A 26,416-nucleotide genomic window follows, 5' to 3' on the forward strand; every position below is an offset into this window, starting at 1 on the left:
GCAATGGGTGCATTGGACACACGGGAATCTTTTGGCATCAGGGGGATTAGCTAATAGCCTCATCTACATGGAATTTACATGTGAAGAACGCTATTAGCTATGCGGTAATCTGGACGCGCTAATCCCCGTATTGCATCAGGGGTTATGGACGCGCGTCCCATTGCTTGTTAAACCTTGTGCTAGCCGCTGCAAATACGGACTCTGTTAAGGAGTGATATCTTGCTTGTGCTCACGCTTCTATGGCTGGCAGCCAGGAGATATCCTTAGCAGTGTGGACAGGAGTAACTGGACAGACTAGATGGGCCAGTTGGTTGTTTTCTGCTCTCATTTGCCATGTTACTATGGGCTTCGTAGGCATATGTTGCTGAAGTATAACTTCCACACATACAGAATCTAATTTTCCTTCTCTTTTATCAGGCCAGTAACACAGTCGAGGTGGACATGGAGAAGGCAGAGCGCCTGCAAGTCACAAGAGGAGACTTCTTTGCTTCTTTGGAAAATGATATCAAACCTGTGAGTGAATCCACTGTATGCGTGTGAAGATGGAGGAATGCCACCTGCTTCATTGTGCATTCTAGTTCAGTGGTGCAAATTTTAGACTATTTCCATCGCCTTGCACATGAAAGTCTCTATTTGTGTAACAAGTTCTCATTTGTGAGATATTGGTGTCGTTAGAGTCCACGTTCATTTTAAATCCCCTCCAGATAGCGATATGGTGGTAAAGCTCTGTGAGAGAGTTCGCAGTTGCTGCCTTTTGATGTCGGAACTACTGTCATTCTCACTTCAAAAGAATGTGTGTTAAATCGTTCTTCCTGAACTAAGACCATCTGGCAGTACTATGCAGGTTATTAAAGGTACAATGTACTGTACTTCTACAACCAGAGATATAAAGATTTTAAACTAAGCCAGGATTCACAGTGCTTTCAAGAAAGAGCAGGAAAGCAAAGCAGCATATTGCTATTCAGTGTATGTAACCTGGTGTAAAAATAAATTCTAGTATTTATATCTCTATATGGATTGAAACTAAAAAGCAGGTACATTGTACCTTTAATAACCTGCATAGTACTGCCAGGTGGTCTTAGTTCAGGAAAAACGATTTAACACACATTCTTTTGAAGTGAGAATGACAGGTCTGGCACACCTTCCCTCTCGGCTGCAACTCCTACATTTCACAGGTTTGCCTTCCCTCCCCATATGTAGGCATTTGGTACCAACCAGGAAGACTATGCCTGTTACATCATGAATGGTATCATCAAATGGGGTGACCCTGTGACACGAGTCCTGGATGATGGAGAGCTGCTGGTCCAGCAAACCAAAAACAGTGACCGCACACCACTGGTCAGCGTTCTCTTGGAGGGTAAGATTCATGGTTCTGGGGTGTCTTTTTCCTCCAATTTTCTGTGCACAATTGAATTTGTTGTAGTTAGAAGTAAAATGCAAGAACCTGGAGTTTAAGAGACAGTGGAGGGGGAAGGCTGTGATGTGGGGTACGTTCAGAGCTTTTGATTGGCATCCATCCATTTTTTTTCCTCAGGTCCTCCTCACAGTGGGAAGACTGCCCTGGCAGCAAAGATCTCCGAGGAATCCAACTTCCCTTTCATCAAGATCTGTTCCCCTGAAAAGATGATAGGCTTTTCAGAAACAGCCAAGTGTCAGGCTATAAAGAAGGTAGTGCCATTTGCATTTTCTGTGCGCATTTTTCTTCTTCGTGTCTTCTGTTTTCTCCACCCAGCCTCCATCTCTTTCTCACTCTGCCTTTTTCAGATGAGGGCAAATTTCAAAAGCATTTACCCATCTAAAATGACCTGACTGAAAATTACTGCCCTCAACTGCCATAGCCATGTACACACATTGAATTTTCAAATTTGCCCCTCTCTGCCTCCTCCTCCCTCCCCCCCCCCCCCCCCCCCCCCCCAAAAAAAATCAGGAGCAAAATCCATCGATGGTTTTAGTGCATGCAGTTTAAGTACCACGTTGCTTCAAGTATAGTGTTTTTAAAAATGTTCTCAGTGTGCACTTAAAGGGGATGAGAATAAATCTGAGCACATTGGTGCAAAGTCTACAGGTACATTTTACCCACAGACTTTACCCTGATTTTGGAAGAACCTCTGTGCACATTTATGTTCACCTGCTAATTTGTGTGGGTAAATTTTTTCCGAGAAAAATGAATGCATACTTTTGCGTGTAAGTGCAAATCCCTACATCAGGAATGCCACTTCTTGCTGTGGATTGTAGTCCTGCAAACAAACTTCTACACGCATGTAAGGCAGGCAGTTTTCTACAGACCCACTTCTGCAGATAAAGCACGGCTTTACCCCTCGAAATGGTTTAGAAAATTCTCCAGAATTCCTATGTAGTTTGCACCTATGCAGGCCTTCTGAAAATTACCCTCATGGTGTTTATCCTCTCCTTGTGTGCATCTTCAGCAGCTATGTACCTATTTCTTGCTTTCATCTAGTTTCCTCTCTCTGTGTCCTATTTCTTTGTATATGCATAAGTCTGTTTTCTATAGAGAATCATTCTGTGTCTTTACTTCTTGTCTCCTATATATATGTCTTTCTGTCTCTCATATATCCGTTTCTCTTCCTCACTCTTCTGTTGTACCAGTTTCTTAACATATGTCCATCACTTTTGTGAAATAAACCAGAGGAGCACCCTTGGTGTCAAAGTTAAACAACCATTCTCCGAGGACAAGCATGATGGTAGTCATCACACATGGGTGACATCATCAGATGGAGCTCCAATGCAGAAAACTTATGCAAAGTTTCTAGAACTTTGACTGACTTAGGCACACTGAGCATGCTCACATGTCCTATACCACATGTTCATATACTGGGTCCCTCTCCAGTCTCTTTTTCCGCAGAGCTTTAAGCATCACAGTGTGAGTGAGCTCACTTTGGCTATTTTTGGCCTTGTGGAAAACTTCATTTTTCTCAGGTTTTTCACAGATTTTCTTTCTCGTTGTTCCATCACCGGATCCCTCTCAGTGCCTTCCCAAAGTGTCTCCTAGTTAGGGTTTTTGGCGATTCAGGTAAGTTTCCTTTCATGGTTGATTCCCCTGTGGCATCAGTGCCTGCCAGCCAATGACGCCTCACCGCCATCTTCCCCTTTTGTTTCATCCGTCATGGCCACGTTCCGTTTTCGGCGATGCCCCGTGCCAGAGGATCATGTCCATTACGGATTCGCCTGAGACATGTCCTTTCCCTAGGGGCATTGCATGACATCTGGGGTTGCCACTTACGTGCACAGATGACTACAAAGGGACTTCAACTCAACAAGATGGGTCCAAGAAATCGGAGCCATAGGCATCGACATAGAAGGACCAAGGAGCCGCACTGATGGTCACCGAGCCATCGACATCGGCGGGACTGTCCGTTTCATAGATGTTGCCAGTGGACAGGGGCGTCGGAGACCAACCATCATCGATCTTCTCCAGGCTGAGGACGTCAGGTTACTCATCATCAGCCTCAGCACCAGGGAAGGATCGGACTGAGTATTGAGGGAAGCCAAAGAAGCATCTGCACAGGTCCCCGTTGATGCACAGTGCCAGGCTCAGGGAGGCATCAGCTTTTGCTGCAATGCCCACGAAGCAACGCAATCCTCTATTGGTGCTGGGGTTCCATAATGGTCTCCATCAGTCCTGATGCCAGTCAAGGATCCGCTTCTAGGGTCCGAGAAAAATATAGCTACCTCTCCTTACTCCCAGTTGGTCTTGGCATCGGCAACATTTGAAGAGGAGCTGAAGCATCAAGTCCAGCTAGCAGTGGACGGGGCGTTGCAGGGTTTCAGTCCCGTGGCATAGATGGCACAGGAAGCAGTGCCGCCCATCCTCATAACTCTTCTGGAGAAGCTCAACATAAGAACATAAATTGCCATGCTGGGTCAGACCAAGGTCCATCAAGCCCAGCATCCTGTTTCCAACAGAGGCCAAAACCAAGCCACAAGAACCTGGCAAGTACCCAAACACTAAGAAGATCCCATGCTACTGATGCAATTAATATCAATGGCTATTCCCTAAGTAAAATTGATTAATAGCCATTAATGGACTTCTCCTCCAAGAACTTATCCAAACCTTTTTTGAACCCAGCTACACTAACTGCACTAACCACATCCTCTGGCAACAAATTCCAGAGCTTTATTGTGCATTGAGTGAAAAAGAATTTTCTCCGATTAGTCTTAAATGTGCTACTTGCTAACTTCATGGAATGCCCCCTAGTCCTTCTATTATTCGAAAGTATAAATAACCGAGTCACATCTACTCGTTCAAGACCTCTCATGATCTTAAAGACCTCTATCATAACCCCCCTCAACCGTCTCTTCTCCAAGCTGAACAGCCCTAACCTCTTCAGCCTTTCCTCATAGGGGAGCTGTTCCATCCTCTTTATCATTTTGGTTGCCCTTCTCTGTACCTTCTCCATCGCAACTATATCTTTTTTGAGATGCGGCGACCAGAGTTGTACACAGTATTCAAGGTGCAGTCTCACCATGGAGCGATACAGTACTCATTGGTGCGTTAAGACCCAGTTGGCATCTGTTCCTAGGACAGCATTAATGCCTGGTGGGGTCAGAGGCCTCCCCCTACCGAAACGCCACAGAGGCAGATGGAGACACAGGCCTGCCACCCCCCCCCCCCCCCCAATCCAATTCTACCGGTGCCTCCACCTGTGGACGTAGGCTGAGCACCTAAGGACCCATCCACTGTTGCCTTCAGTGAGGATGAGGAACCCCATGACGCCTGGGGGGATGATGCTTCAGAGGCCTCTTCCGAGGGTGCCCTTCTCCTCCAGAGGAGCGAAGGAAGCATCCGCTTGAGAATTTGACCGGAGGGTTTGTGAGGGTGATTGTGGAAGCCATCCCTTTTCAGTTATTGCCGGAGAAGGATGCCAGGCACAAAATGCTTGAGATCCTCCAGTTTGTGGACCCTTCTAAGGAGATTGTTTTGGTCCCAGAACACAATATCCTTTAGTTGCTGCTGAGGATATGGAAACACTCCCCTCACAGTGCCTCCCATCAATAGGAAGGCAGATGGGATTTACCTTGTCCAGAAGGCTGCCAGATTTGATAAACATCAAATGCCCCAGCAGTAGGTGGTTGAATCCGCCCTCAAGAGGGCCAAGTGCTCTCGGACTCATTCCTCGGTGCCCCCCAGGGAAGGACCATAGAGTGATGGACACTCTTGGGAGGAAGGTATTTCAGGTGCCATGCTTATTGCTCACAGAGCCTGTACTCGCAGGACATATGGAAGCAGGTGCCTCAGCAGCAAGACACCCTCATGTTGCTGGTGTATAAGGGCCTGGAGTGCAGACAAGGTCTGTGTGACCTATGATGTTTGTGAGACGGCATTGAAAGTCTCTGCAGCAGGAAACGGCACTTGCAGAATGGCACAGCTGCAGTCATCTGATCTCCAACCAGCAGTACAGGAACAACATACTGTGTACTGGAGATAATCTCTTCAGAGATAGGGTGAGGGATGCTGTGGTCCAACTTCGGGACCATCAGGAAACGCTCCAACAACTCTCCGCCAATATTCCGGACATGTCCTCCTCATCCAACAAGACCGGGCAAGGAAGTCTTTCGCCAAAGGAAGTACTATCCTCTGCCTTCTCACTCCCATCAACACCATTTTGGGGGCTGGTAGTGCAACGACGTACTGCTAGGGGAGCTTTCCTCCCTCTTAACATCTTAACGGACAGAGTGGTCGAGCCCATACCACCAGAGCAAAGAGGATAGGGATTCTATTCCAGGCATTTCCGATTCCAAAGAGAATAGGACTCCTCCATCCCATCTAGTCCTATAGGCCTTGAACAAGTTTCTAAAAAAAGAAAAGTTCAAGATACTTTCCCTGGGCACCTTGATCCCCCCTCTTGCAAAAAGGAGACTGGCTATGCTCTCTCAGCCTAAAGAATGTATACACCCATATCAAGATCTTCCCTGCTTACAGGAAGCATCTGTGATTTGTGGTGGGAAAATGCACTTCCAGTACTGGGAGTTGACATTTGGGCTCGTGTCAGCCTCACTGGTCTTCACAAAATGCCTGGCCATCTTGGCTGTGTACTTCCGCAGGCTGGGAGTGCATGTTTTCCTGTGTCTGGACGATTGGTTGATCAAGAGCATGTCTCAAGCAGATGCCATCAGGACCATGTGTTTGACCATCAGGGTGTTGGAGTCACTAGAGTTTGTTCTCAACTACCCAAAGTACAATCTCAGTCCATCACTTCAATTGGATTTCATAGGAGCCCTACTAGACATGGCTCAGGCCAAGGCCTTCCTACCTCGCCAGAGGGACGTCACCTTGACGACCATCACGGCAGAGATCCAATAGAGCCAGCAGGTATCAGCCTGGCACATGTTGAAGTTGTTGGGCCATATGGCCACAAACATCCATGTCACTCCATTGGCATGTTTACCCATTGGCAGAGCCCAATGGACCCTGAGGTGGCAGTAGCATCAGGCCACTCAGAGCCTTCAGGATTGCATCCAAGTCACCCCGTCTCTCTGGGACTCATCGACCTGGTGGCAAGTATTTTCAAATCTGGAACAGGGGAGCTTGTTTCAAAGTCCCCTTTCCCAAATTGTCCTAACCATGGGTGCATTTTATTTTTATTTTTATTTTTTTTATTTATATTCCACTTTTCAGTTTCAAAGTGGATTACATTCATCCACCCTGGGTGGGGAGCTCATTAGATGGGCTCAGCACTCTGTCTCTGGTCCACCCAGGAATGCTTTTGTCAAGTCAACTTCCTGGAGCTTCAGGTGATCAGGTACGCGCTATGGGCTTTCAGTCCAACAAAGTTGTCCTGATCCACACAGATCCAACAAGCAGGGAGGCATGAGATTTTACCTCCTATGTCAGGAAGTGGTCCAGATCTGGTCGTGGGCCCTTTCTCATGTGATGGTGCTCAGGGCCATGTTCCTGGCTGGGTCACAGAATGTGGTAGCGAACAGGCTGAATCAAGCCTTCAGATCCCACAAGTGGTCATGGACCAGGGGGTAGCAAATCAGATATTCTGCCTCTGGGGGAATATCTGATTTGCCTTGATTCTGCTCCCTGTACAGGTCAGATGGTAAACCAGCCTTTGATGTCCTTGTCAGTCATTGAGGCAAGTATCTTTTGTATGCGTTTCCTCCGATTCCCTTAGTGGTGAAGACTTCCTTGAAGCTTCATGAGGTCAGAGGGACTATGATTCTCATAGCCCCTCATTGACCAAGACAGGTCTGGTTTCCACTCCTGCGGGAGTTGTCCATCCAGAGACTGATCATTGTGAGGACTTCCTCAGATCACGCAAGACCAAGGCAAGCTGCAGTATCCCAACTTCCAGGCTCCTGTTGCTCACAGCCTGGATGTTGAGAGGTTAATCCTGCAGCCGCTTGATCTTTCAGAGGATATGTCTCATGTCTCAGGTCCTGGTGGCTTCCAGAAAGCCTTCCACTAGAAAGTCCTATGGACTGAAGTGGAGGAGGAGGCTTTCTGAGTGGTGTGAGCACTCCTGCCCCATACAAACTGCTTGATTACCTTCTGCACCTATCTGAAGCTGGTTTAAAGACCAACTCCATCAGCGTTCATCTCAGTGCAAGTGGTGCATACCACAAAGGTATTGATGTATGTTTCATGCAGGGCCTGCTTCAGTTGCCTCCCACTGTGTCTTGGGCCCTCAAAGTGGTGTTAGCTCAGCTGATGAAAGCTTCAGCACGCAGGGTGAGTGAGCTGCAGACCTTAGTGACTTTATCCCCGTTATACTAAGTTTTATCATGACAGGGTGGTCTTGCATACGCACCCTACGTTCCTTCCTAAGGTGGTGACGGCCTTCCATCTTAACCATTGAATCATCCTGCCAATATTCTTTCCCAGGCTCCATTCACACCAAGGCAAACGAGCACTGCACAGTTTGAACTGCAAGCGAGCCTTAGCCTTCTATCTGGAGCGGATAGAAGCTCATAAACAGTCCACCCAACTTTTTATTTCTTTTGACAAGAATAGGTTGGGCCTTGCCATTGCCAGACAGACATTTGGCTATCAGATTGCATCTCCTTCTGTTATGCCCAGGTTGGACTGCATCTTGGGGTCATGTCAAGGCTCATTCTGTTAGATCTATGACAGGGTCAGTGGCCCATTTGCGAGCAGTTGCCATGGAGGAAATCTGCAAGGCTGCAATGTAGAGTTCTTTCCACACATTCACATCACATTACTATCTAAATAGGGATGGCCAATACGACATTAGGTTCAGCCAGTCTGTCCTTCAGAACCTTTTTGAGGTGTAGAGCCCAACTCTCCCACCTAGGGCCTGTTTGGGTTCAGGCTGCCTCCCCCTCTGTTACCAACAACACCGATGTTATTGTGCCCGTTGACATCTGATTAGGTGTTTGTCCCCTTTTGTGTTGGAGTTCAGCCTGTAGCTAGGTATTCACCCATGTGTGAAGGCTACCATCCTTCTTGTCCTCTGAGAAAGCAGAGTTGTTTAACTGTAACAGGTGTTCTCCAAGGACAGCAGGATGTTAGTCCTCATGAAACCTGGCCACCACTCCTCGGAGTTGGGTTTCTCCTATTTTTTATTTTAATTATAATTCTATGCTACAAGACTGGGGAGGGACCCTGCGTGGACGCGTGGTATAGGGCATGTTGGGCATGCTCTCAGTGTGCCTAGTCAAAGTTCTGAACGTTTGACATGTTTTCCGCATCGGGGCTCCATCTGACTAACATCCTGCTGTCCTCAGAGAACACCTGTTACAGGTAAGCAACTCTTCTTTGTCCAGTGGCTGTCCTGCTCCATAGCCTACATCCTCATCTCAAACATTGTTTTTCTCTCTAGATCTTTGATGATGCATACAAATCCCAACTCAGCTGTGTTGTGGTGGATGACATTGAACGGCTTCTAGGTGAGTTGAGTGACCTGAGAGCCGCATCAGGAAACTTAATCCTTTCAAACTTTGGCGAGAGGCAAAGTACTGTCGTTACTTGCTGAGCATTTGCAGGGTGGTTTGGGTTTCTCTAATGTTTATAATCATTCCTTATTAATGCTGCACATGGGCTCTGAAGCACTGAAAATACAAAGTAATTCTTCTTTCTTAGATTATGTCCCCATCGGACCTCGCTTCTCTAATTTGGTGTTACAGGCACTCCTGGTGTTGCTGAAAAAGGCACCCCCTCAGGTAAGAGCCTTCCGATGAGAAAGAAGTGATAGTATCAGAGAACACACTTTTTATTCCAGCTGCTTAATTCTACTAAGCTCCTGCTCGCATCAGATAAAAATAAGATGTAGTTTGAGGATCTTTTGTATTTATCTCTGATTCACATCTAATAGTCATTAAAATGAGGGGAGGGAAACCCTTCTACTATATTGGTCCCTACCTTATCTTACCAGCTTTTTCCAAAACTAATGCAGCTTGTAATACCTATGATACATATTTCTTTACCTAGATGGCTGTGCGACTTTAAGTCTTGAACCATGTTTCAGGTTAACCAAAGCCATATGCAAATCTAATTTTGATCCAGAATTGTTCAATGTAGGTTAATCTCCTTTATTTTTGTACAACCTTTATTTGTCAGATCATGTGTGGCTTGTTTTGTTTGAAGCGTTCCATCGAGCCACCTGCTGTGTTATGGGATCTTAATGTGGCTTTAAGGCAGTTGGTGAAAGCCCTGTTCAAGCCTCTGGCCTCCTGTGGGCTCAAGCCTTAGAGGGTCACTGTTTTTGGCAGCAATCATTTCAGCCCACAGAGAGGAATATCTTCAGACCTTAGTAACTTATGATGACATTCAGTATAAGATGCATAACAGGGTCGTGCTATGCATGCAATTGACATTTCTGCCTAATGTGATGCCACATATGGAATTTATATTCTGCTAATCTAAATATTTTCCTTGGTGGTGTACAGGAAAGGTGGACATGCTATATACACTTTGAACTGTAAGAGAGCTATTGGCTTTTATTTGGAATAGACTGAAACCCTTAGAAAATCAACCTAGATTATTCATTCTTTTTGCCCCAACAAGCCTAGGATTGTTGTTTCAGAGAGCCTTATCTAACATGGATAGCAGATTGAGAGATGCAGAGGTGTGACATTTACGTCATACTATTATTTGGATGCAGACTTCCAAAGCAAGAGCAGGCCGTAGGATCTCTGAAGGGTAGAATCTAACTCCAGCCACCTAGGGCCCATATTCATTATTTCAGGTTATCTTCCTGTTTGAATTTCACTGAAAACAGTTGTGTTGTCTTGTTACGGGCAGATACTTATTAGTGAACCACTTCTCTTTAAAAAATGCAAAGTTCTCGCCTATAATATGTGTTCTCTGAAGACAGCAGCTCACCAGTCACATAAACCCACCCCCTTCCCCTTCTAGAGTTGAGCTCATTAGATCAATTATAGAGGATGGAACAGCTCCCTATGAGGAAAGGCTGAAGAGATTAGGGCTGTTCAGCTTGGAGAAGAGACGGCTGAGGGGGGATATGATAGAGGTCTTTAAGATCATGAGAGATCTTGAACTAGGTGTGACTCTGTTATTTACACTTTCGAATAATAGAAGGACTAGGGGGCATTCCATGAAGTTAGCAAGTAGCACATTTAAGACTAATCGGAGAAAATTCTTTTTCACTCAACACACAATAAAGCTCTGGAATTTGTTGCCAGAGGATGTTGTTAGTGCAGTTAGTGTAGCTGGGTTCAAAAAAGGTTTGGACAAGTTCTTGGAGGAGAAGTCCATTAATGGCTATTAATCAAGTTGACTTAGGGAATAGCCACTGCTATTAATTGCATCAGTTGCATGGGATCTTCTTAGTGTTTGGGTACTTGCCAGGTTCTTGTGGCCTGGTTTGGCCTCTGTTGGAAACAGGATGCTGGGCTTGATGGACTCTTGGTCTGACCCAGCATGGCAATTTCTTATGTTCTTATGTAAGGGGATAAAGGAATACCTGCATATACTCAGAGGGGGATTCAGTGCTTCCCTGGAAAAGGCATTGTCCGATTCGCTCACCCATTCACTCTAGTAAACTGCACTCTTCAGAAAACAGCAGTTCCAGTACATACCCAGATCAGACCGGACTCCTGGGTTTTGTACCCCTGCCAGCAGATGGAGACAAAAGTTTTACTGATCTGCTATATAACCGTGCGCTACCTGCAGTCTGTCAATATTATTCTGTTTCCAGTAGATGGTGCAAAACCTGCAGTCTGGGGGGGGGGGGGGGAAAGCAGGAGGATTTCCTCCTGGGGACTTGAGAGGTCCTGGTGGGCCTATCCTCCCTGGTTGAGGCAGGGAGTTGGTGACCCTTCTTAGCTCTGTCCAGGATTCCATGGGGCAGACATCTGGTGGTCCAGATTCCTCAGCTCACACAAGCCAGTCTGATGATCTGCTGGCATTTCTGTGAGAGCCTGGAAGGAGCAGAGAAGTGTATTTTTTGCAGTAAAGTTGTTTAAAAAAAAAAAAAAAAAAAAAAGCTCTTTATTTTTTGCAGCCAGACAGTGTCTGTGAGTACTCCGGGTGCCTGGGTTGTTTGCCAGGTGTTTGGGTCTGAGTCAGGGCAGCAGGCTGCACTCTTGAGGCGCATGGCTCTATATGGTGAGGCCTGCGATGTTCGACACATGGTCTGAGCCATGCCACATTTTGCAGGGGTTGCATTCGTGTCTAAATCGCCAGAATTTATGCCCCGCTTCTGGTGGGGAGAGTGCATTGGTAGGGCCCTCCCCTTGTGTTAGGATAGCATCTGCGCGCCAGGCTAGAATTTCTGCTGGGGCTCCCCCTTGCAGCGTAGCAGCCTCGGGGGAGCCTGATACTTCCCCATCGCAGCTGTCCCTAGCTTGGGCAGACACCAGGATGGCTAGAGGGGAATTTGAAGAGGAGAATTTCCCTCTTGATGTTGGCTCCATGGTTGTGGATTCTCCACAGGACCAGTACTTTGAGGATTCCCAGGTTTTTTCATCAGTTTGTTTTGTTGATGCACCAGGCCGCCTTCACTAAGAAGGCATCAGGGGGGCATAGTAAGTCGTGGCCTCTATCCACAGGGTGGTCCCTTTTTGAGTGCCGGGCCTGGGTCCGCTAAGCGTAAGCAGTCCGGGGTTCAGCATGTGTTAGGCCTATCTTCAGCCAGTGACCCACAGGGGGATATGGACAATTTCAAGGATTTGCAGGAATCCCCAGAGGAGGCCCCGGGGGCAGATCCTCTGCAGACGGTCCCAGCCCTGACTTGGAGATTCCTGTGGCTTAAGGGGATGATCCCAAGGTGGTCCAGCTGTTTTGCAGAGGAGCTCTGGTCCTTGATTCCGCTGATTCTTCAGGAGCTGAGAATTGGTAACGCAGAAAAAAATCTGACTTGGAGGGTGCTGATCCTGTGCTGGATGGCTTGCGGGATCCAGCAAAGGCATTTCCTTTCACAAGAAGCTGGTTGTGTGGAAGTGGGATACTATCTGGGAGCCAGGCTGAGAGTGGGCAGAGTTATGGCTAAGCTCTGTCCTTTGCCAGAGGAGACCTTGGAGTTGTTTGCTCCTCCCAAGGTGGATTCTTTGGTATCAGCAGTCACAAAGAAAACTGTTCAGGTGGCAGGCTTGGCCTCGTTAAGGGATATGCAGGATCAGAAGTTGGAGCTTCACCTCAAGAGGATCTTTGAGGTTTAGGCTCTGGCCCTCAGGGCATGTGCAGCAGCTTCGTCTAGAGGTCATGTCTGCGCTGGGTTCAACAGTTTCAAGATTCGCAAACTCCAGGGGGAGCTGCGGCGCAGCAGGCTGACCATTTAGAGGCAGTGGTGGTTTAGGGAGCTTATGCCTTCTATGACCTTGTTAGGACCTCTTCCTGTATGATGTCAACAGTATCAGCCAGATGTTTATTGTGGCTAAGGAATTGGTCAGCAGACGTGTGGTCCAATTCACAGCTTTGGGCTCTCCCTTTTAAGAGAAAGCGATTGTTTAGAGAAGACTTGGAGCAGATAATATAGAAACAGAGAAATGACGGCAGAAGAAGACCAAACAGCCCATCCAGTCTGCCCAGCAAGTTTCACCCTTTTTTTTTCCTTGTACTTATCTGTTACTCTTGGCTCTTATAACCTTTTGGTTCTATTTCCCTTCCTCCCCCACCATTAATGTAGAGAGCAGTGTTGGAACTGCATCTAAGTGAAATATCTAGCTTAATTAGTTAGGGGTAGTAACCACTGCAATAAGCAAGCTATACCCCTGCTTATTTGTTTACCCAGACTAAATAATTCAGTCCTTGTTGGTTGTTGTCTGTATATAGATCCACTTTTCTTCATTCCCCCTGCCGTTGAAGCCGAGAGCTATACTGGATATGTGTGAAGTATCAGTCTTTCTCCCCTGCCGTTGAAGCAGAGAGCTATGCTGGATATGCATTGAAAGTGAAGTATCAGGCTTATTTGGTTTGGGGTAGTAACCGCCATAACAAGCAAGCTACTCCCCGCTTTTTTGTGAATGCATATCTTTTTTTTTTTTCCACATTTCCTCTTGCCGTTGAAGCTTAGAGCAATGTTGGAGTCACATTAACCCTTGTTATTTGTAACTGCTCCTTCGATCACCACAGTTCTAGTTGATGTATTTAATGCACTCCCGTTTCATGTAAACCAGCAAGATATGTGCTCATGATTGCCGGTATATAAAAACCTTAAATAAATAAATAAATAAAAATTAACCGTGTGTATGTTTATTGAATAAGGGTATTATCTCCAGGTAGTAGCCATCATTCCCGCGAGCCACCCACTCTTCATTCACGTCCTCTAGACTTTATGGATCCACAGTGTTTATCCCATGCCCCATTGAAGTCCTTCATAAATCTGGTCTTCACTTCCTCTGGAAGGGCATTCCAGGCATCCACCACCCTCTCCGTGAAGAAACACTTCCTGACATTGGTTCTGAGTCTTCCTCCCTGGAGCTTCAAATCGTGACCCCTGGTTCTGCTGATTTTTTTTCCGACGGAAAAGGTTTGTCATTGTCTTTGGATCATTAAAACCTTTCATGTATCTGAAAATCTGTATCATATCACCTCTGCTCCTCCTTTCCTCCAGGGTGTACATATTTAGATTCTTCAAACTCTCCTCATAAGTCATTTGATGAAGACCATTCACCTTTTTGGTCGCCCTTCTCTGGACCGCCTCCATCTTGTCTCTGTCTCTTTGGAGATACGGTCTCCAGAACTGAACATAGTACTGCAGGTGAGGCCTCACCAAGGACCTGTACAAGGGGATAATCACTTTATTTATTTATTTATTTATTTATTTATTTATTTATTTATTTAAAAACTTTCTATACCATCATTAAGTTAGGTACCCTTTTCTTACTCGTTATTTCTCTTTCTCTATGCAGCCCAGCATTCTTCTGGCTTTAGCTATCGCCTTGTCACATTGTTTCGTCGACTTCAGATTATTAGACACTATCACCCCAAGGTCTCTCTCCTGCTCCGTGCACACCAGCCTTTCTCCCCCCATTGAATACAGTTCATTCGGATTTCCACTCCCCATATGCATGACTCTGCACTTCTTGGCATTGAATCTCAGCTGCCATATCTTCGACCACTCTTCCAGCTTCCTTAAATCCCGTCTCATTCTCTCCACTCCTTCCGGCATGTCCACTCTGCTGCAGATCTTAGTGTCATCCACAAAAAGACAAACCTTACCTTCTATCCCGTCTGCAATGTCGTTCACAAAGATATTGAACAGGACCGGTCCCAACACCGATCCTTGTGGTACACCGCTTAAAACCGCTCTGTCTTCAGAAAGAGTTCCATTTACCATCACACATTGTCTTCTGTCTGTCAACCAGTTTGTAATCCAGGCCACCACCTCGGCACTCACTCCTAAACATCTCATTTTATTCACCAGTCTCATGTGCGGGACTGTATCAAAAGCTTTGCTGAAATCCAAGTAGATGACATTGAGTGCTCGTCCTTGATCCAATTCTTTGGTTACCCTGCCTCTGGTCCATCAATTCTCCTGACTGTAGATAGTTCACTATTCTCTCTTTCAACAGTGACTCCATTACGTTTCCCACCACTGAAGTGAGGCTAACTGATCGGTAGTTACCAGCCTCTTCTCTGTTTCCACTCTTGTGAAACATCTAGGGAAGTTCAAAGTGCACAAGTTGCTGGAGGGCAAGCCTATGAGCAGAACGTTTGTGCCAGCGTGGACTACGTTTCGGGACAATCTGAGATTTTGTCAGTCCAAGAGTTTGTTGCGACGGCTTCACTCCGCCTACCTTTCCTTTTTCGCGGCTCCTCCTGCTCTTCATGGATGCCTGGCTGCCACGGCGTCTGCCTGCCGTCCTCTCCGGCGTCCCCGGACCGGCTTGGGCACTGCCTCCCGCCATGTTCTACAGGTACCTTAGGGCGCGCAGCCCTTATTCTTATTTCCTCATTGGCGTGTTCCTCAGGGGTGTCCTGCTCGAGTGACTGTTGCTGGTTCTGCTCTGGTGGACCTGAACCAAGGCAACCGACCACTGCTGATTTTGCAATAGAGTTCGACTCTTGCTACGGAATTATGCTGGGATCCCAAATGCCTGAAAACCCTCTTCTTCAGAGGTCTGGATACTCGCTTGAAAGACGAGCTGGCTTCTCGTGAGACACCTGACTCACTGGATGAACTAGTGGTTTGGCTACTAGAATTGACCACCGGCTTCGTGATAAGGTGAAAGAACTCAAGCCTAGTGAAGGACCGGTTCAGGAGGAGGTTCATGCTAAACCTGCACTTTGGATGGTTCCAGCAATACCTGTCGCCAGTGGAGAGGAACCGATGCAACTTGGTTGCAGTCACCTAACTTCAAAATAGAGAAGACTTCGGAAGAGGCATGGCCTGGGTATGTACTGTGGACAAGCTGGTCACGATATCCCAACATGCCCAATTCGTCCGGAAAACGGACGGGCCTAAGTCCTGTGGGGGAGGACTGTTCTTAGGCCTTACTACACTCTCTCCTCCACTCTCTCTCCCAGTCTCCCTGATCTGCGGACCGTCTGAAATTCAAACTCTTGCCCTGGTGGATTCAGGGGCAGGAGGCAACTTTATACTTCACCTAGTGGAACATTTGAGGATTCCCCTCGTCACTTTGAAGGTTCCACTGCTCTTATCTATCCATGGAGAGCCTTTGTCCTGTCGCACCGAAATGGTGATCCTTCGCACCGGAGCCCTCCATACTGAGTCAATTCCCTTCTTTGTGTTAGAGAAGGCCATGCACCCTATCGTTCTGGGATTACCCTGGTTGCAGTTGCATCAGCCTCAATTCGACTGGGCCAACTTGGAACTCTCCCGCTGGGGCCCAGGTTGTCATGGCAATTGCCTTAAGGAGGTTTCTCCTGTCCTCTGCATGCCTACAACTCCAGTGATGTCAGGACTGCCGCCTCAATACACATCATTCTGTGATGTGTTCTCCAAAGAAGCTGCTGACATCCTTCCTCCGCATAGATCTTACGACTGTGCCATAAGGCTGAAACCGAACACTGAACCTCCTAAAGGATGTGTCTATCCATTCTCTGTAATAGAGAATAAGGCTATGTCCGAGTACATCGAGGAGAATTTACAGAAAGGATTCATTAAACCATCAAAGTCTCCAGCCGGCGCAGGCTTTTTCTTTGTGGGGAAGAAGGACGGTACTTTACATCCTTGTATCGACTATCGAGGTCTGAACGAGATCACGATCAAAGACTGATATCCCCTGCCTTTAATCTCAGAGCTGTTCGACCCGCTTCAAGGTGCCAAGATATTCTCGAAACTTGACCTGAAGGGAGCCTATAACTTAGTTCGCATTCGCAGTGGCGACGAATGGAAAACAGCCTTCAACACTCGAGATGGTCATTTTGAGTACTTAGTAATGCCCTTCGGCCTGTGCAACGCAGCCGCTGTGTTCCAGAACATGATGAACCACATCTTGCGGGACCTGTTGTACAAGAGTGTCGTAGTGTACCTAGATGACATCCTGATATTTTCTCAAGACTTGTCTACTCATCTAGAGGATGTCAAACAAGTACTACGAAGACTTCGAGAACATCGGCTCTACGCCAAGCTATCCAACTGCGAATTCCATAAGGACTCTGTGCCTTTTCTTGGCTACATTGTGTCTAAAGATGGCTTCCAGATGGATCCCCAAAAATTAGAGAGTATTAAAAATTGGTCCCAACCTACCAACCTGAAGGCCCTGAGACGATTTTTGGGGTTCACTAATTACTATAGAAGCTTTATAAAGAGTTATTCTTCTTTAACTATGCCCTTAACTGCAATGACCTGGAAAGGAGCCAACGCTTCTAAATGGTCTGCGGAGGCCATTTCCGCGTTCGACGATTTAAAGACTTCCTTTTCCACTGAACCATGCCTGCTTCATTCAGACCCCAACAAGCTATTCATCGTGGAGGTTGATGCTTCTGATGTCGATGTGGGGGCAGTATTGAGCCAAACCGGAGACTCCAAATCTTTACGTTCCTGCTCCTTCTTCTCGCGACGTTTCTCTCCGGCAGAGAAGAACTATGGGATTGGAGATAAAGAGCTCCTGGCTATTAAGTTGGCATTCGAGGAATGGTGGCCTTGGCTCGAAGGCGTTCAACATCAAATTACCGTGTTTACGGACCATAAGAGTCTAGAGTATCTCCGCAATGCGCAACATCTTAACCATAGACAAGCCAGATGGTCCTTATTTTTTAACCGTTTTGACTTTGTGCTCAAATATCACCCTGGAGACAAGAATACCAGAGCTGATGCCCTGTCACACTCCTTTCTCTCAGAGGATGTTCCAGAAGAACTTCAGCATATTATCAACCCGAAGAAAGTCATCTTGGCGGCTACTCATACTGTGCCCGCTGGTAAAACCATCGTGCCTAAACACCTCAGGAAGAAAGTGCTCTATTGGCCGCACGATTCCAAGCTGGCTGGCCATCCTGGTCAACGCCGTACCTTGCTGAAGCTACAGAAGTATTATTGGTGGCCAACTATCAAGGAAGATACACTCTCCTACGTAGCATCTTGTGCCAACTGTGCCAAGCACAAACCTACTTCTGGCCAACCGTGGGGATTGCTGCAACCACTTCCAGCTCTGGAACAGCCCTGGACGCATATCGCTACTGACTTTGTAGTCGATCTTCCCCTCTCTGGAGGTATGAATACCATTTGGGTCACAGTCGACCGCTTCAGCAAGATGGCCCATTTCGTGGCGTTGCCTGGCTTACCTTCAGCCTTGGAGTTTGCGAAGCTCTTCATAACCCACATCTTTCGCCTTCATGGCCTACCGAAGCACATAGTCTCGGATCGAGGATCACAGTTCATGGCAAGATTCTGGAAGGCTTTGTGCAAGCTTTTCGACATCTCTCTAGATTATACATTAGCCTATCATCCTCAATCAAATGGCCAAACAGAACGGATGAATAGGACCCTGAAACAGTTCATTCGGCCCTATGTGAGTTGCCGTCAGAATAACTGGGCCGAACTATTACCATGGGCTGAATTCGCCATTAATTCTCATCCAGCATCATCCACTGGATCAACACCTTTTGAAGTGGTATATGGACGTTCACCATCACCGCCACTTCCACTGAAGCTCTCAGTGACGTCCCCAGCAGCTCAATCTACTGCTGATGATATCCATCAATTATGGACTCAGACGAAAGAAATGCTACTCAAAGCGAGTGATCGAGCCAAAAGGTTTTATGATGCTCACCATTCCAAAGCGCCTTTCTTTCAACCTGGTGACAAAGTCTGGCTATCCACTAAGCACCTTAGACTGAAGTTACCCTCCACTCGATTTTCTCCTCGCTACGTTGGATCATTTCCAATCCTCTGACATCTTGGCAACTTCACTTACAGTCTGAAGCTAACACCTGGATTAAACATCCACAACGCTTTCCATGTTTCACTTTTTAAACCACTCATTCTCAGTGAGTTCTCTTCCAAGTCTCAGGAACCATCTCCCATCAATGCAGAAGATGACCTAGAATACAAGGTCGAAGCCGTCCTTAATGTCCAAAGACGAGGCAAGATTTGGGAATACCTTCTTTCATGGGAAGGTTTTGGCCCCGAGGAAAATTCTTGGGAGCCTCTGGCTAATATCCTTGACAAAGAGATGCTCCATCAGTTTCATTTCTCGTATCCTTGGAAACCAAAACCTGGTATCCGCAGAGGAGAGCGCCCTTTGAAGGGGGGTACTGTTGTGACCGTCACTTCCCGACGGTTTCACTCTGCCTACCTTTCCTTTTTTGCGGCTCCTCCTGCTCTTCACGGATGCCTGGCTGCCGCGGCATCCGCCTGCCGTCCTCTCCAGCGTCCCCAGACTGGCTTGGATGCTGCCTCCCGCCATGTTCTACAGGTACCTTAGGGCGCGTGCGCCGTGCGGCCCTTATTCTTATTTCCTCATTGGCACATTCCTCAGGGGCGTCCCCCTGTGATGACGTCATGCTGCCCGGATATTTAAGCCTACAGTTTATTGCTAGCCGTTGAGTTAGCAAGGGGGATTCTTATGGATGGGATTTGCTCTCCGTACCCAGCTACTCTGCCTTTCCAACTTCTATTGGACTCTTTCTGCTAATGGGGTACCCGCTCCTCGGGGGCCTCTTTTTGCTTCTTTCGCTATCAGGTAACCGGTACTCGCTCCTCGAGGGCCCATGTTACCTGACCCGCTGCCTGCATCTATCTCCTCTTCTACTTGGAAGAATTCACTACAGACACCATCAGTGAGTTCTACTATCATCCATTCCTCAGAGCTGTCTCCCTGGAACCAGGTACTCTCTCCTCGAGGACCTGCCTCCGTTCCAGTGCCAGTGCCATCTCCTCCGTGGAACCGCTAAGTGAGTATTTTGCCAACGAGTCTCTCTGCTTCCAGGGATCTGGTACTCGCTCCTCGATGGCCAGCTCTCCCTATCTCGGGGCTTCTCCATATTTGGGACTCTGTGAATGTTCTATTGTACTCACTTTCTCACTACAGCACTGCTACTGAAGGAACCGCGCCCTGGGGAATACTAGCCCAGCCGGGCTACATCTTCTACTCGCTACTGCCACCTCTGGTGGCTTCTCAAACTGTCTAAATAAAGAAATATCTGTGTTTGTGTGTCCAGAGCTGAGCCTAACCTGTGGCCCCTCACGGGACTTCCCCCCCTTGGGCGTGGTCAGCTGCCACAGTTTCCAAGGGTTCACCCAAACCTCACTAATTATAACAGAGTTCTGGTGGTCTGCAGAGGCAACCCTTGACTAGGGCTTTGTCTTGGGGTCAGTCCCTTTTGGGGGAGGGCAGAGAGCCTTCCCGGGACACCTCTGGTATTGGTGCAGGGAGTGCCAAGTTCTTGCAATGAAGCAAGGCTGGTCCACTCTTCGGTTACAACTGTCGGAGGGCATTTATTGCTCTCTTTTGAGGCATGGACTAGCATTTTCACAGACCAGTGGGTTCTTGAGGTAGTAAAAGATGGCTACACGTTAGAGTTTGTACATCCCATTAAGGATGCTTTTGTCATGTCCCCTCGTGGTCCTTTCGTAAAGCAGGTAGCGTTTGGAGGGACAGTGGAGTGCGTGAAGCAACTGGGTGCCGTCAGAGGAGCAGTGAACAGGGAGATATTCCATCAATTTTATAGTTCCAAAGAAAGAGGGGTTGTTTCAACCCATTCTGGATTTTAAGAGGGTGAATGCAACCCCCAGAGTTCTGCGGTTTCGCGTGGAACTAAAGTCAGTCATCAAGGTGGTGCACAAGGCAGCGTTATTTGGCGTGTCTAGATCTGACATACCTATTTGCACGTAGTGATCAGCCAGAAGCACCAGAGGTTTTTGCAGCTCGTGGTTGATGGGGAGCATCTGCAGTTTTGAGTTTTTCCCTTCGGTCTGGCAACAACGCAACGCAAGTTCACCAAGGTGATGGTGGTGATGACTTTGAGAAGGGAAGGTGTCCTGGTGCATCCCTACTTGAATGACTGGCTCATATTTATTTATTTATTTAGACATTTTATATGCGGTATTCCATGTAAAGATCACAACGCTTTACAATAATGACATTCATAGATATAAATCAGCAGATAATGATGGATTACATAAGTATTCATAAACAGACCTTAACATCTATCAACTGAATTCTCAAATACATATTAATTAAAAGTCAGGGGGTGCTGTCGTGCAGCGCACAAGATGGGTGCCCGATTCTGAAGCTCTGCGAGCCCTCGCTCCTATTTACAGGAAAAATCAGCTGTTTGGACATCTTTCTCACTGCGCTGAATCTCCCGAGCTTACTAACCTATGGCTGCATTAAAAATGGGGAAAATAGAAGCTGCCTTCGCGGTGGCTGCCAGAACGAAACAACCTAAACAAGACACCCCCCCCCCCCCCCCCCCCGTCGCCAGACAAGGACCCGCAGTCCAAAAGCATGGCGTCGGCAGAAATGGTGCTAGCTGAATTGAAGCAACTTAAAGATTTAATTCAACTAAATATCGACACTACCTCCGCTATTCACAGTGACTTGCAATCCCTGACTGTTCGAATGGATGGGTTCCAAACACGTCTGGATGACGCTGAAACACAGGTTTCGTCTCTCCTTCTCTCTACTGCGCCACTTCCTCTGTTAACAAAGGAAGTGGAGTAACTGAAGCAGGACGTGGCAGATCTCTCTAACAGAAACCGTCGCAATAATATAAGAATCTTGGGGATACCTGAAGGACCTGAAGGTAACGACATTTTTCAATTTCTCCTACTAATGATCCCTTCCAGCTTGCAGTTCAAATTTGACCAACCATTTGAATTAGAGAGGGCCCATAGGATACCATCGCGCCCTCTCAAAAATTCCAAGTATCCCAGACCTATTATTTTTAAAGTGCTGAGAGATCCCCAGGCTTTACTGATTTTTGCAGCAGCCAGAAGTAAAGCGCCTCTTACCTTTCAGGGTAATTCTATTCTTTTTGTCCCTGACCTGGCGAAGACCACGGTTGCAAAACGTAAGGCTCTTCTGGCGCTGAGACCCCGTTTACAATCCTTAGGGGCGCAATATGGTTTGCTATATCCAGCACAAATGAAAGTCACATATAATAATCAAACTGTTGTTTTATAACCCGGGAGATCTGGAAGAGTTTCTACTCTCCTTTGAACCAGCTGCTTCAATGTTCACTTGAATCTTAGGTGGACTTTATTCTCTCTCTTTTTAAGGCATACCTGGATTCCACCAGTTTGTTCTGTTACTTCTTACCATAGTTCTCATAAATTGAGATTGAGAGATCCTTCCATTATGTGGTCTCTTACTAAGTGATGTCTCTTTTTTTCATTCTAGGGAGACATTCTATTCAACCTTATGTTATTGGAAAGGTGCTCCAACTCCTTTTTCCTTTTTTTCAACAAAACCAGGCTATTTCTTTCCTTCCTTTTTTCAACAATGGCAAATTAAGCCTTTTGCCATGGAGCGAGGGATTCAGATGCTTTTGGTCCGCCCTGAGGCTCTTTTTGTCTTTCTATTTTGGCAACCCATGCGCTGGCATGGTCAAGCCTTACTCTGTGTTTCTTCTTAATCTCATTTTTGTTAATATGAGATATAACTTGACTTTTTCTCTGGACCTTTTTCTTCTTTACATGATTTGGACACTTCCTTTTTTTCTCTCTCTCATATTCTGGATCTTTCCTTTATTTATTTATTTAACATCTTTTTTTATACAGACATTAAAATACACATCATATCGGTTTACATTGCAACGAAAGGATGAAATTACATAGAACAGGGGAAGGGGAGAACCAGGAGATTGAGTGAGAGAGTATAGGCTCTAGGGGGAGCCTGAGAGGTAAAGCGAGGGGGAGGGGGGAAAGGGAGATAAAAACAACAACAAAACATATTTACAAACATTGATCGTGGTCATGAAAGATGAAACATAATTACAGCTGGGAGGGCGAAGGAGGGTAGAGAGAGTGGCTAGTCTGGGAAGGCCTGGTGGAAGAGCCATGTTTTGAGCATCTTTCTGAATTTCAGGGGGCAGGGCTCCAGACGGAGGTAGGATGGTATGGTGTTCCATTGCGTTGGACCGGCAATAGATAGGGCACGTTCCCTGGTTGCCGAAAGGCGGGCCTTCTTAAGGGGTGGGACTTGAAGGGTGCCAGCAAGGTTTGCTCTGGTGGGACGGGCAGGTTGCGAGAGTTGGAGAGGTTCGCTAAGCCATGAGGGATTGTTCTTGTAAATAGATTTGTGTATAATGGTGAGGGATTTGAAGAGAATGCGGAAAGAGATGGCTAGCCAATGCAGTTCCTTAAGGACTGGGGTTATATGGTCTGTCTTACGTGTGTTGCTAAGGAGTCTAGCAGTGGCATTTTGAAGTATCTGGAGGGGTTTGATAGTGGTGTAGGGGAGTCCAAGGTAGAGGGAGTTGCAGTAATCCAGCTTGGATGAGAGGGTAGCTTGGATGACTGTTTTGAGATCGTGTGTGTGAAGTAGGGGCTTGAGTTTTTTGATGATGTTTAGCTTGTAGAAACCGCCTTTAAGGACAGAGCTGATGTGATTTTTTAAGTTCAGAAGAGGGTCGATGAGGACACCAAGGTTTCGGACGGCGGGCTGTGAGATTAAGGAGAGGGTCTTGGGGTCATTGGGGGGGGAGGAGCTTGAAAGTTTGATGGTTGTGGATGAGGAGAAGCTCGGTTTTTGAGGCATTGAGTGCGAGTTGAAAGGATGTGAGTAGAGAATTGATGGAGGATAGGCGTTCCTCCCAGAAGCTAAGGGTGGCGGAGATAGATTCGTGGAGGGGAATGATAATCTGGACATCATCAGCGTAGATGTAGAATTTAAGGCCAAGGTCTGAAAGGAGATGACAGAGGGGTCATCTCCTTATCAACACATTTTCTGGTGGAGGATAGGCCCAGCCCAGATGGAGATCTAAGTTTTTTTTTCCCTTATGGCATCCAACATTACTTCATTCAAGATAGCATCCTTAAATGTAAATGGCTTCTTGCACCCTATTAAATGCAAAAAGGTTCTTAATTATTTGCATACTTTACAAGTGGACATTGCACTCTATCAAGAGACTCACCTTTCTACCTCTGAAGCCCTCAAGCTCCGGCAACACTGGGTAGGGCAAGTTTTTTTTTTTTAGCCCAGCCGTGCATAAAAAAAAGAGGCACGGCCATTTTGATTCACAAGGGTCTAGACGCAACGATATTGCATCACTCTGCCGATATTGAAGGCAGATGAAATATCATTCAACTTTACATTCACAATGAGCCCTTCACTATTCTTAATATATATGCACCAAATGTGGATAATTTGGACTTCTTTCAGGTCGTATTTGCACAGCTGCTAACATTGGATTCCTCTCAATGCATTGTCGGTGGAGACTTTAATCAACCTTTGGACCCTGTATTAGACAAAAAAGCAGAAGCATGCCTGACTATCTCAAAATCTACTCGCACCCTACAACATCTTACTACTATTTTTGGTCTTTCAGACCCTTGGCACTTATTGAATCCCACAGGAAAAGACTACACTTTTTATTCAGTGCCGCACTCTTTCTATTCGCGTATTGACTTTCTTTTAACTTCAAATTCTTTAATCTCCAAGATTACCTCTGCAACGATTTGCCCCATCCTGATATCAGATCATGCTGCTATCACTCTCACATGCAGTTTGGCTCATTCAGTTAGTCTAAACAGACAATGGCGGTTCAACCCTACGCTCCTCGCGGAATCTGAGTTTACCACCATGATTGAACAAAAGATCTCGAAGTATTTTCATTTTAACGACACTGCTGATACCTCAGCTAACTCTTTATGGGATACTTTCAAAGCTACAATATGTGGAGATATAATCAGCTACTCAATTCGACGCAAACTTCAAAAAGAACTGAATACTCGCCAACAAACTGTCGCTTCTCTTGAGCAGGAGCACATTAAATCTCTTTCTCCTTCCTCTTTGCACTGGTCAAAGCCCGATATCAATATAATCAACTCCTCAGCTCTCAAGTCCATCTTCATACCTTTCAATCCAAAGCGCAATACTATGCTGGCAATAATAAATGTGGACATTTACTATCGTCCTACCTTTAAAAAAAATGTGAGAAAAATGCATTGTCAAGATTTTATCTTCTTCTAATGAGATGCTGACTAAAGAGACTGACATCCTGCAAGCATTTCGAGATTTCTATGCTACTTTATATTTATTTTTATTTATTTAAGATTTTTATATACCGGCATTCGTGATACAATCACATCATGCCGGTTTACATAGAACAAGGGGTGTACAATGAACAATTGAGTAACTTATTGGTGAGGAAGTAAGCAGTTACAAATAACAGGGGAAATAAAACTGGGAGAAGAGAAAAAAGGATAGGATAACATTAGATAACGATAAAGATATTTACATTAGCTCAACATTAGCTGTAGATATTTACATAAAGAAGGGGTAGGACTGGCTGTATGATGTATAGATTGATGGTATGAGAATTAGTTAGTGTCTGGGAATGCTTGTTTAAACAGCCAGGTCTTAAGTCTTTTTCTGAAGGTTGGGAGGCTAGGTTCTTGTCTGAGGTCCGGAGGGATGGAGTTCCATAAAGGGGGGCCGGCTGTTGAGAATGCCCGATCTCTTAAGGTGATGTGTCTGGTGGTTTTGGCAGTGGGTACTTGAAGAGATCCTCTGAGTGCATCTCGAGTTGGTCTGGAGGAGTTATAAATTTGGAGAGGGACTTGTAAATCGAGTGGGATGTGTTGATAGATGGTTTTGTATATTATGGTAAGAGATTTGTAAAGGATTCTGAAATGAATTGGCAACCAATGGAGATCTTTGAGGATTGGAGTTATATGGTCCCTTCTCCTGGAGTTTGTCAGTAGTCGTGCAGTAGCATTCTGTATCATCTGAAGAGGTTTAGTGTAAGAGGAAGGGAGGCCCAGAAGGATAGAGTTACAGTAATCGATCTTAGAAAAAATGATGGCTTGTAGAATAGTTCTGAAATCCTGGAAATGGAAGAACAGTCTGATTCTTTTCAGTACCTGCAGTTTATGGAAACAATCTTTGGTGGTTCTGTTGATAAAAGCTTTGAGGTTCATCCGGTTGTCGATTAATACTCCTAGGTCTCTCACTTGTGTGGTAGTAAGGATAGCCGGTAGATTAGAGATGGAGTTGTTGTTGTCTGGGGAGATGAGCAGCAGTTCGGTTTTGGAGGAGTTTAAAACTAGGTTTAGGTTGGATAAGAGGCGTTTAATTTCAAGGAGGCAATTTTCCCAGTAATCCAATGTTTTCATATAAGACTCTTTAATGGGTATCACGATCTGGATATCGTCGGCGTAAAGGAAGTGTTTGAGGTTAAGGTTGGAGAGGAGTTGGCAGATTGGTAAGAGATAAATGTTGAAAAGCGTGGGCGACAGCGAGGAGCCCTGGGGGACACCTATGGATGAGTCCATTCGTGATGATTCTTTGTTCTGTATCTTAACCTTGAAGCCTCTGTTGGCGAGAAAAGATTTAAACCATGAGAGTGCAGAGCCTGAGATACCTATAGAAGCCAGCAAGGATGTGAGAGTGGAGT

The 26,416-nt window shown here is 46.2% G+C and overlaps 1 protein-coding gene across 3 annotated transcripts in view; it reads left to right on the forward strand.

Moving 5' to 3' along the window:
- The window catches only part of NSF (N-ethylmaleimide sensitive factor, vesicle fusing ATPase), a 251,295-nt gene that overhangs the window by 169,740 nt on the left and 55,139 nt on the right, over window positions 1-26,416 (forward strand). For all 3 annotated transcript variants that reach the window (XM_029572512.1, XM_029572513.1, XM_029572514.1), the window contains 5 exons: window positions 418-513; window positions 1,201-1,357; window positions 1,535-1,668; window positions 8,808-8,874; window positions 9,068-9,147. In XM_029572512.1, the coding sequence (XP_029428372.1) occupies window positions 418-513; window positions 1,201-1,357; window positions 1,535-1,668; window positions 8,808-8,874; window positions 9,068-9,147 (534 nt within the window). The remainder of the gene's footprint in view (window positions 1-417; window positions 514-1,200; window positions 1,358-1,534; window positions 1,669-8,807; window positions 8,875-9,067; window positions 9,148-26,416) is intronic.

The sequence above is a fragment of the Rhinatrema bivittatum genome, chromosome 12, assembly GCF_901001135.1.
Source record: "Rhinatrema bivittatum chromosome 12, aRhiBiv1.1, whole genome shotgun sequence".
Lineage (NCBI taxonomy): Eukaryota > Metazoa > Chordata > Amphibia > Gymnophiona > Rhinatrematidae > Rhinatrema > Rhinatrema bivittatum.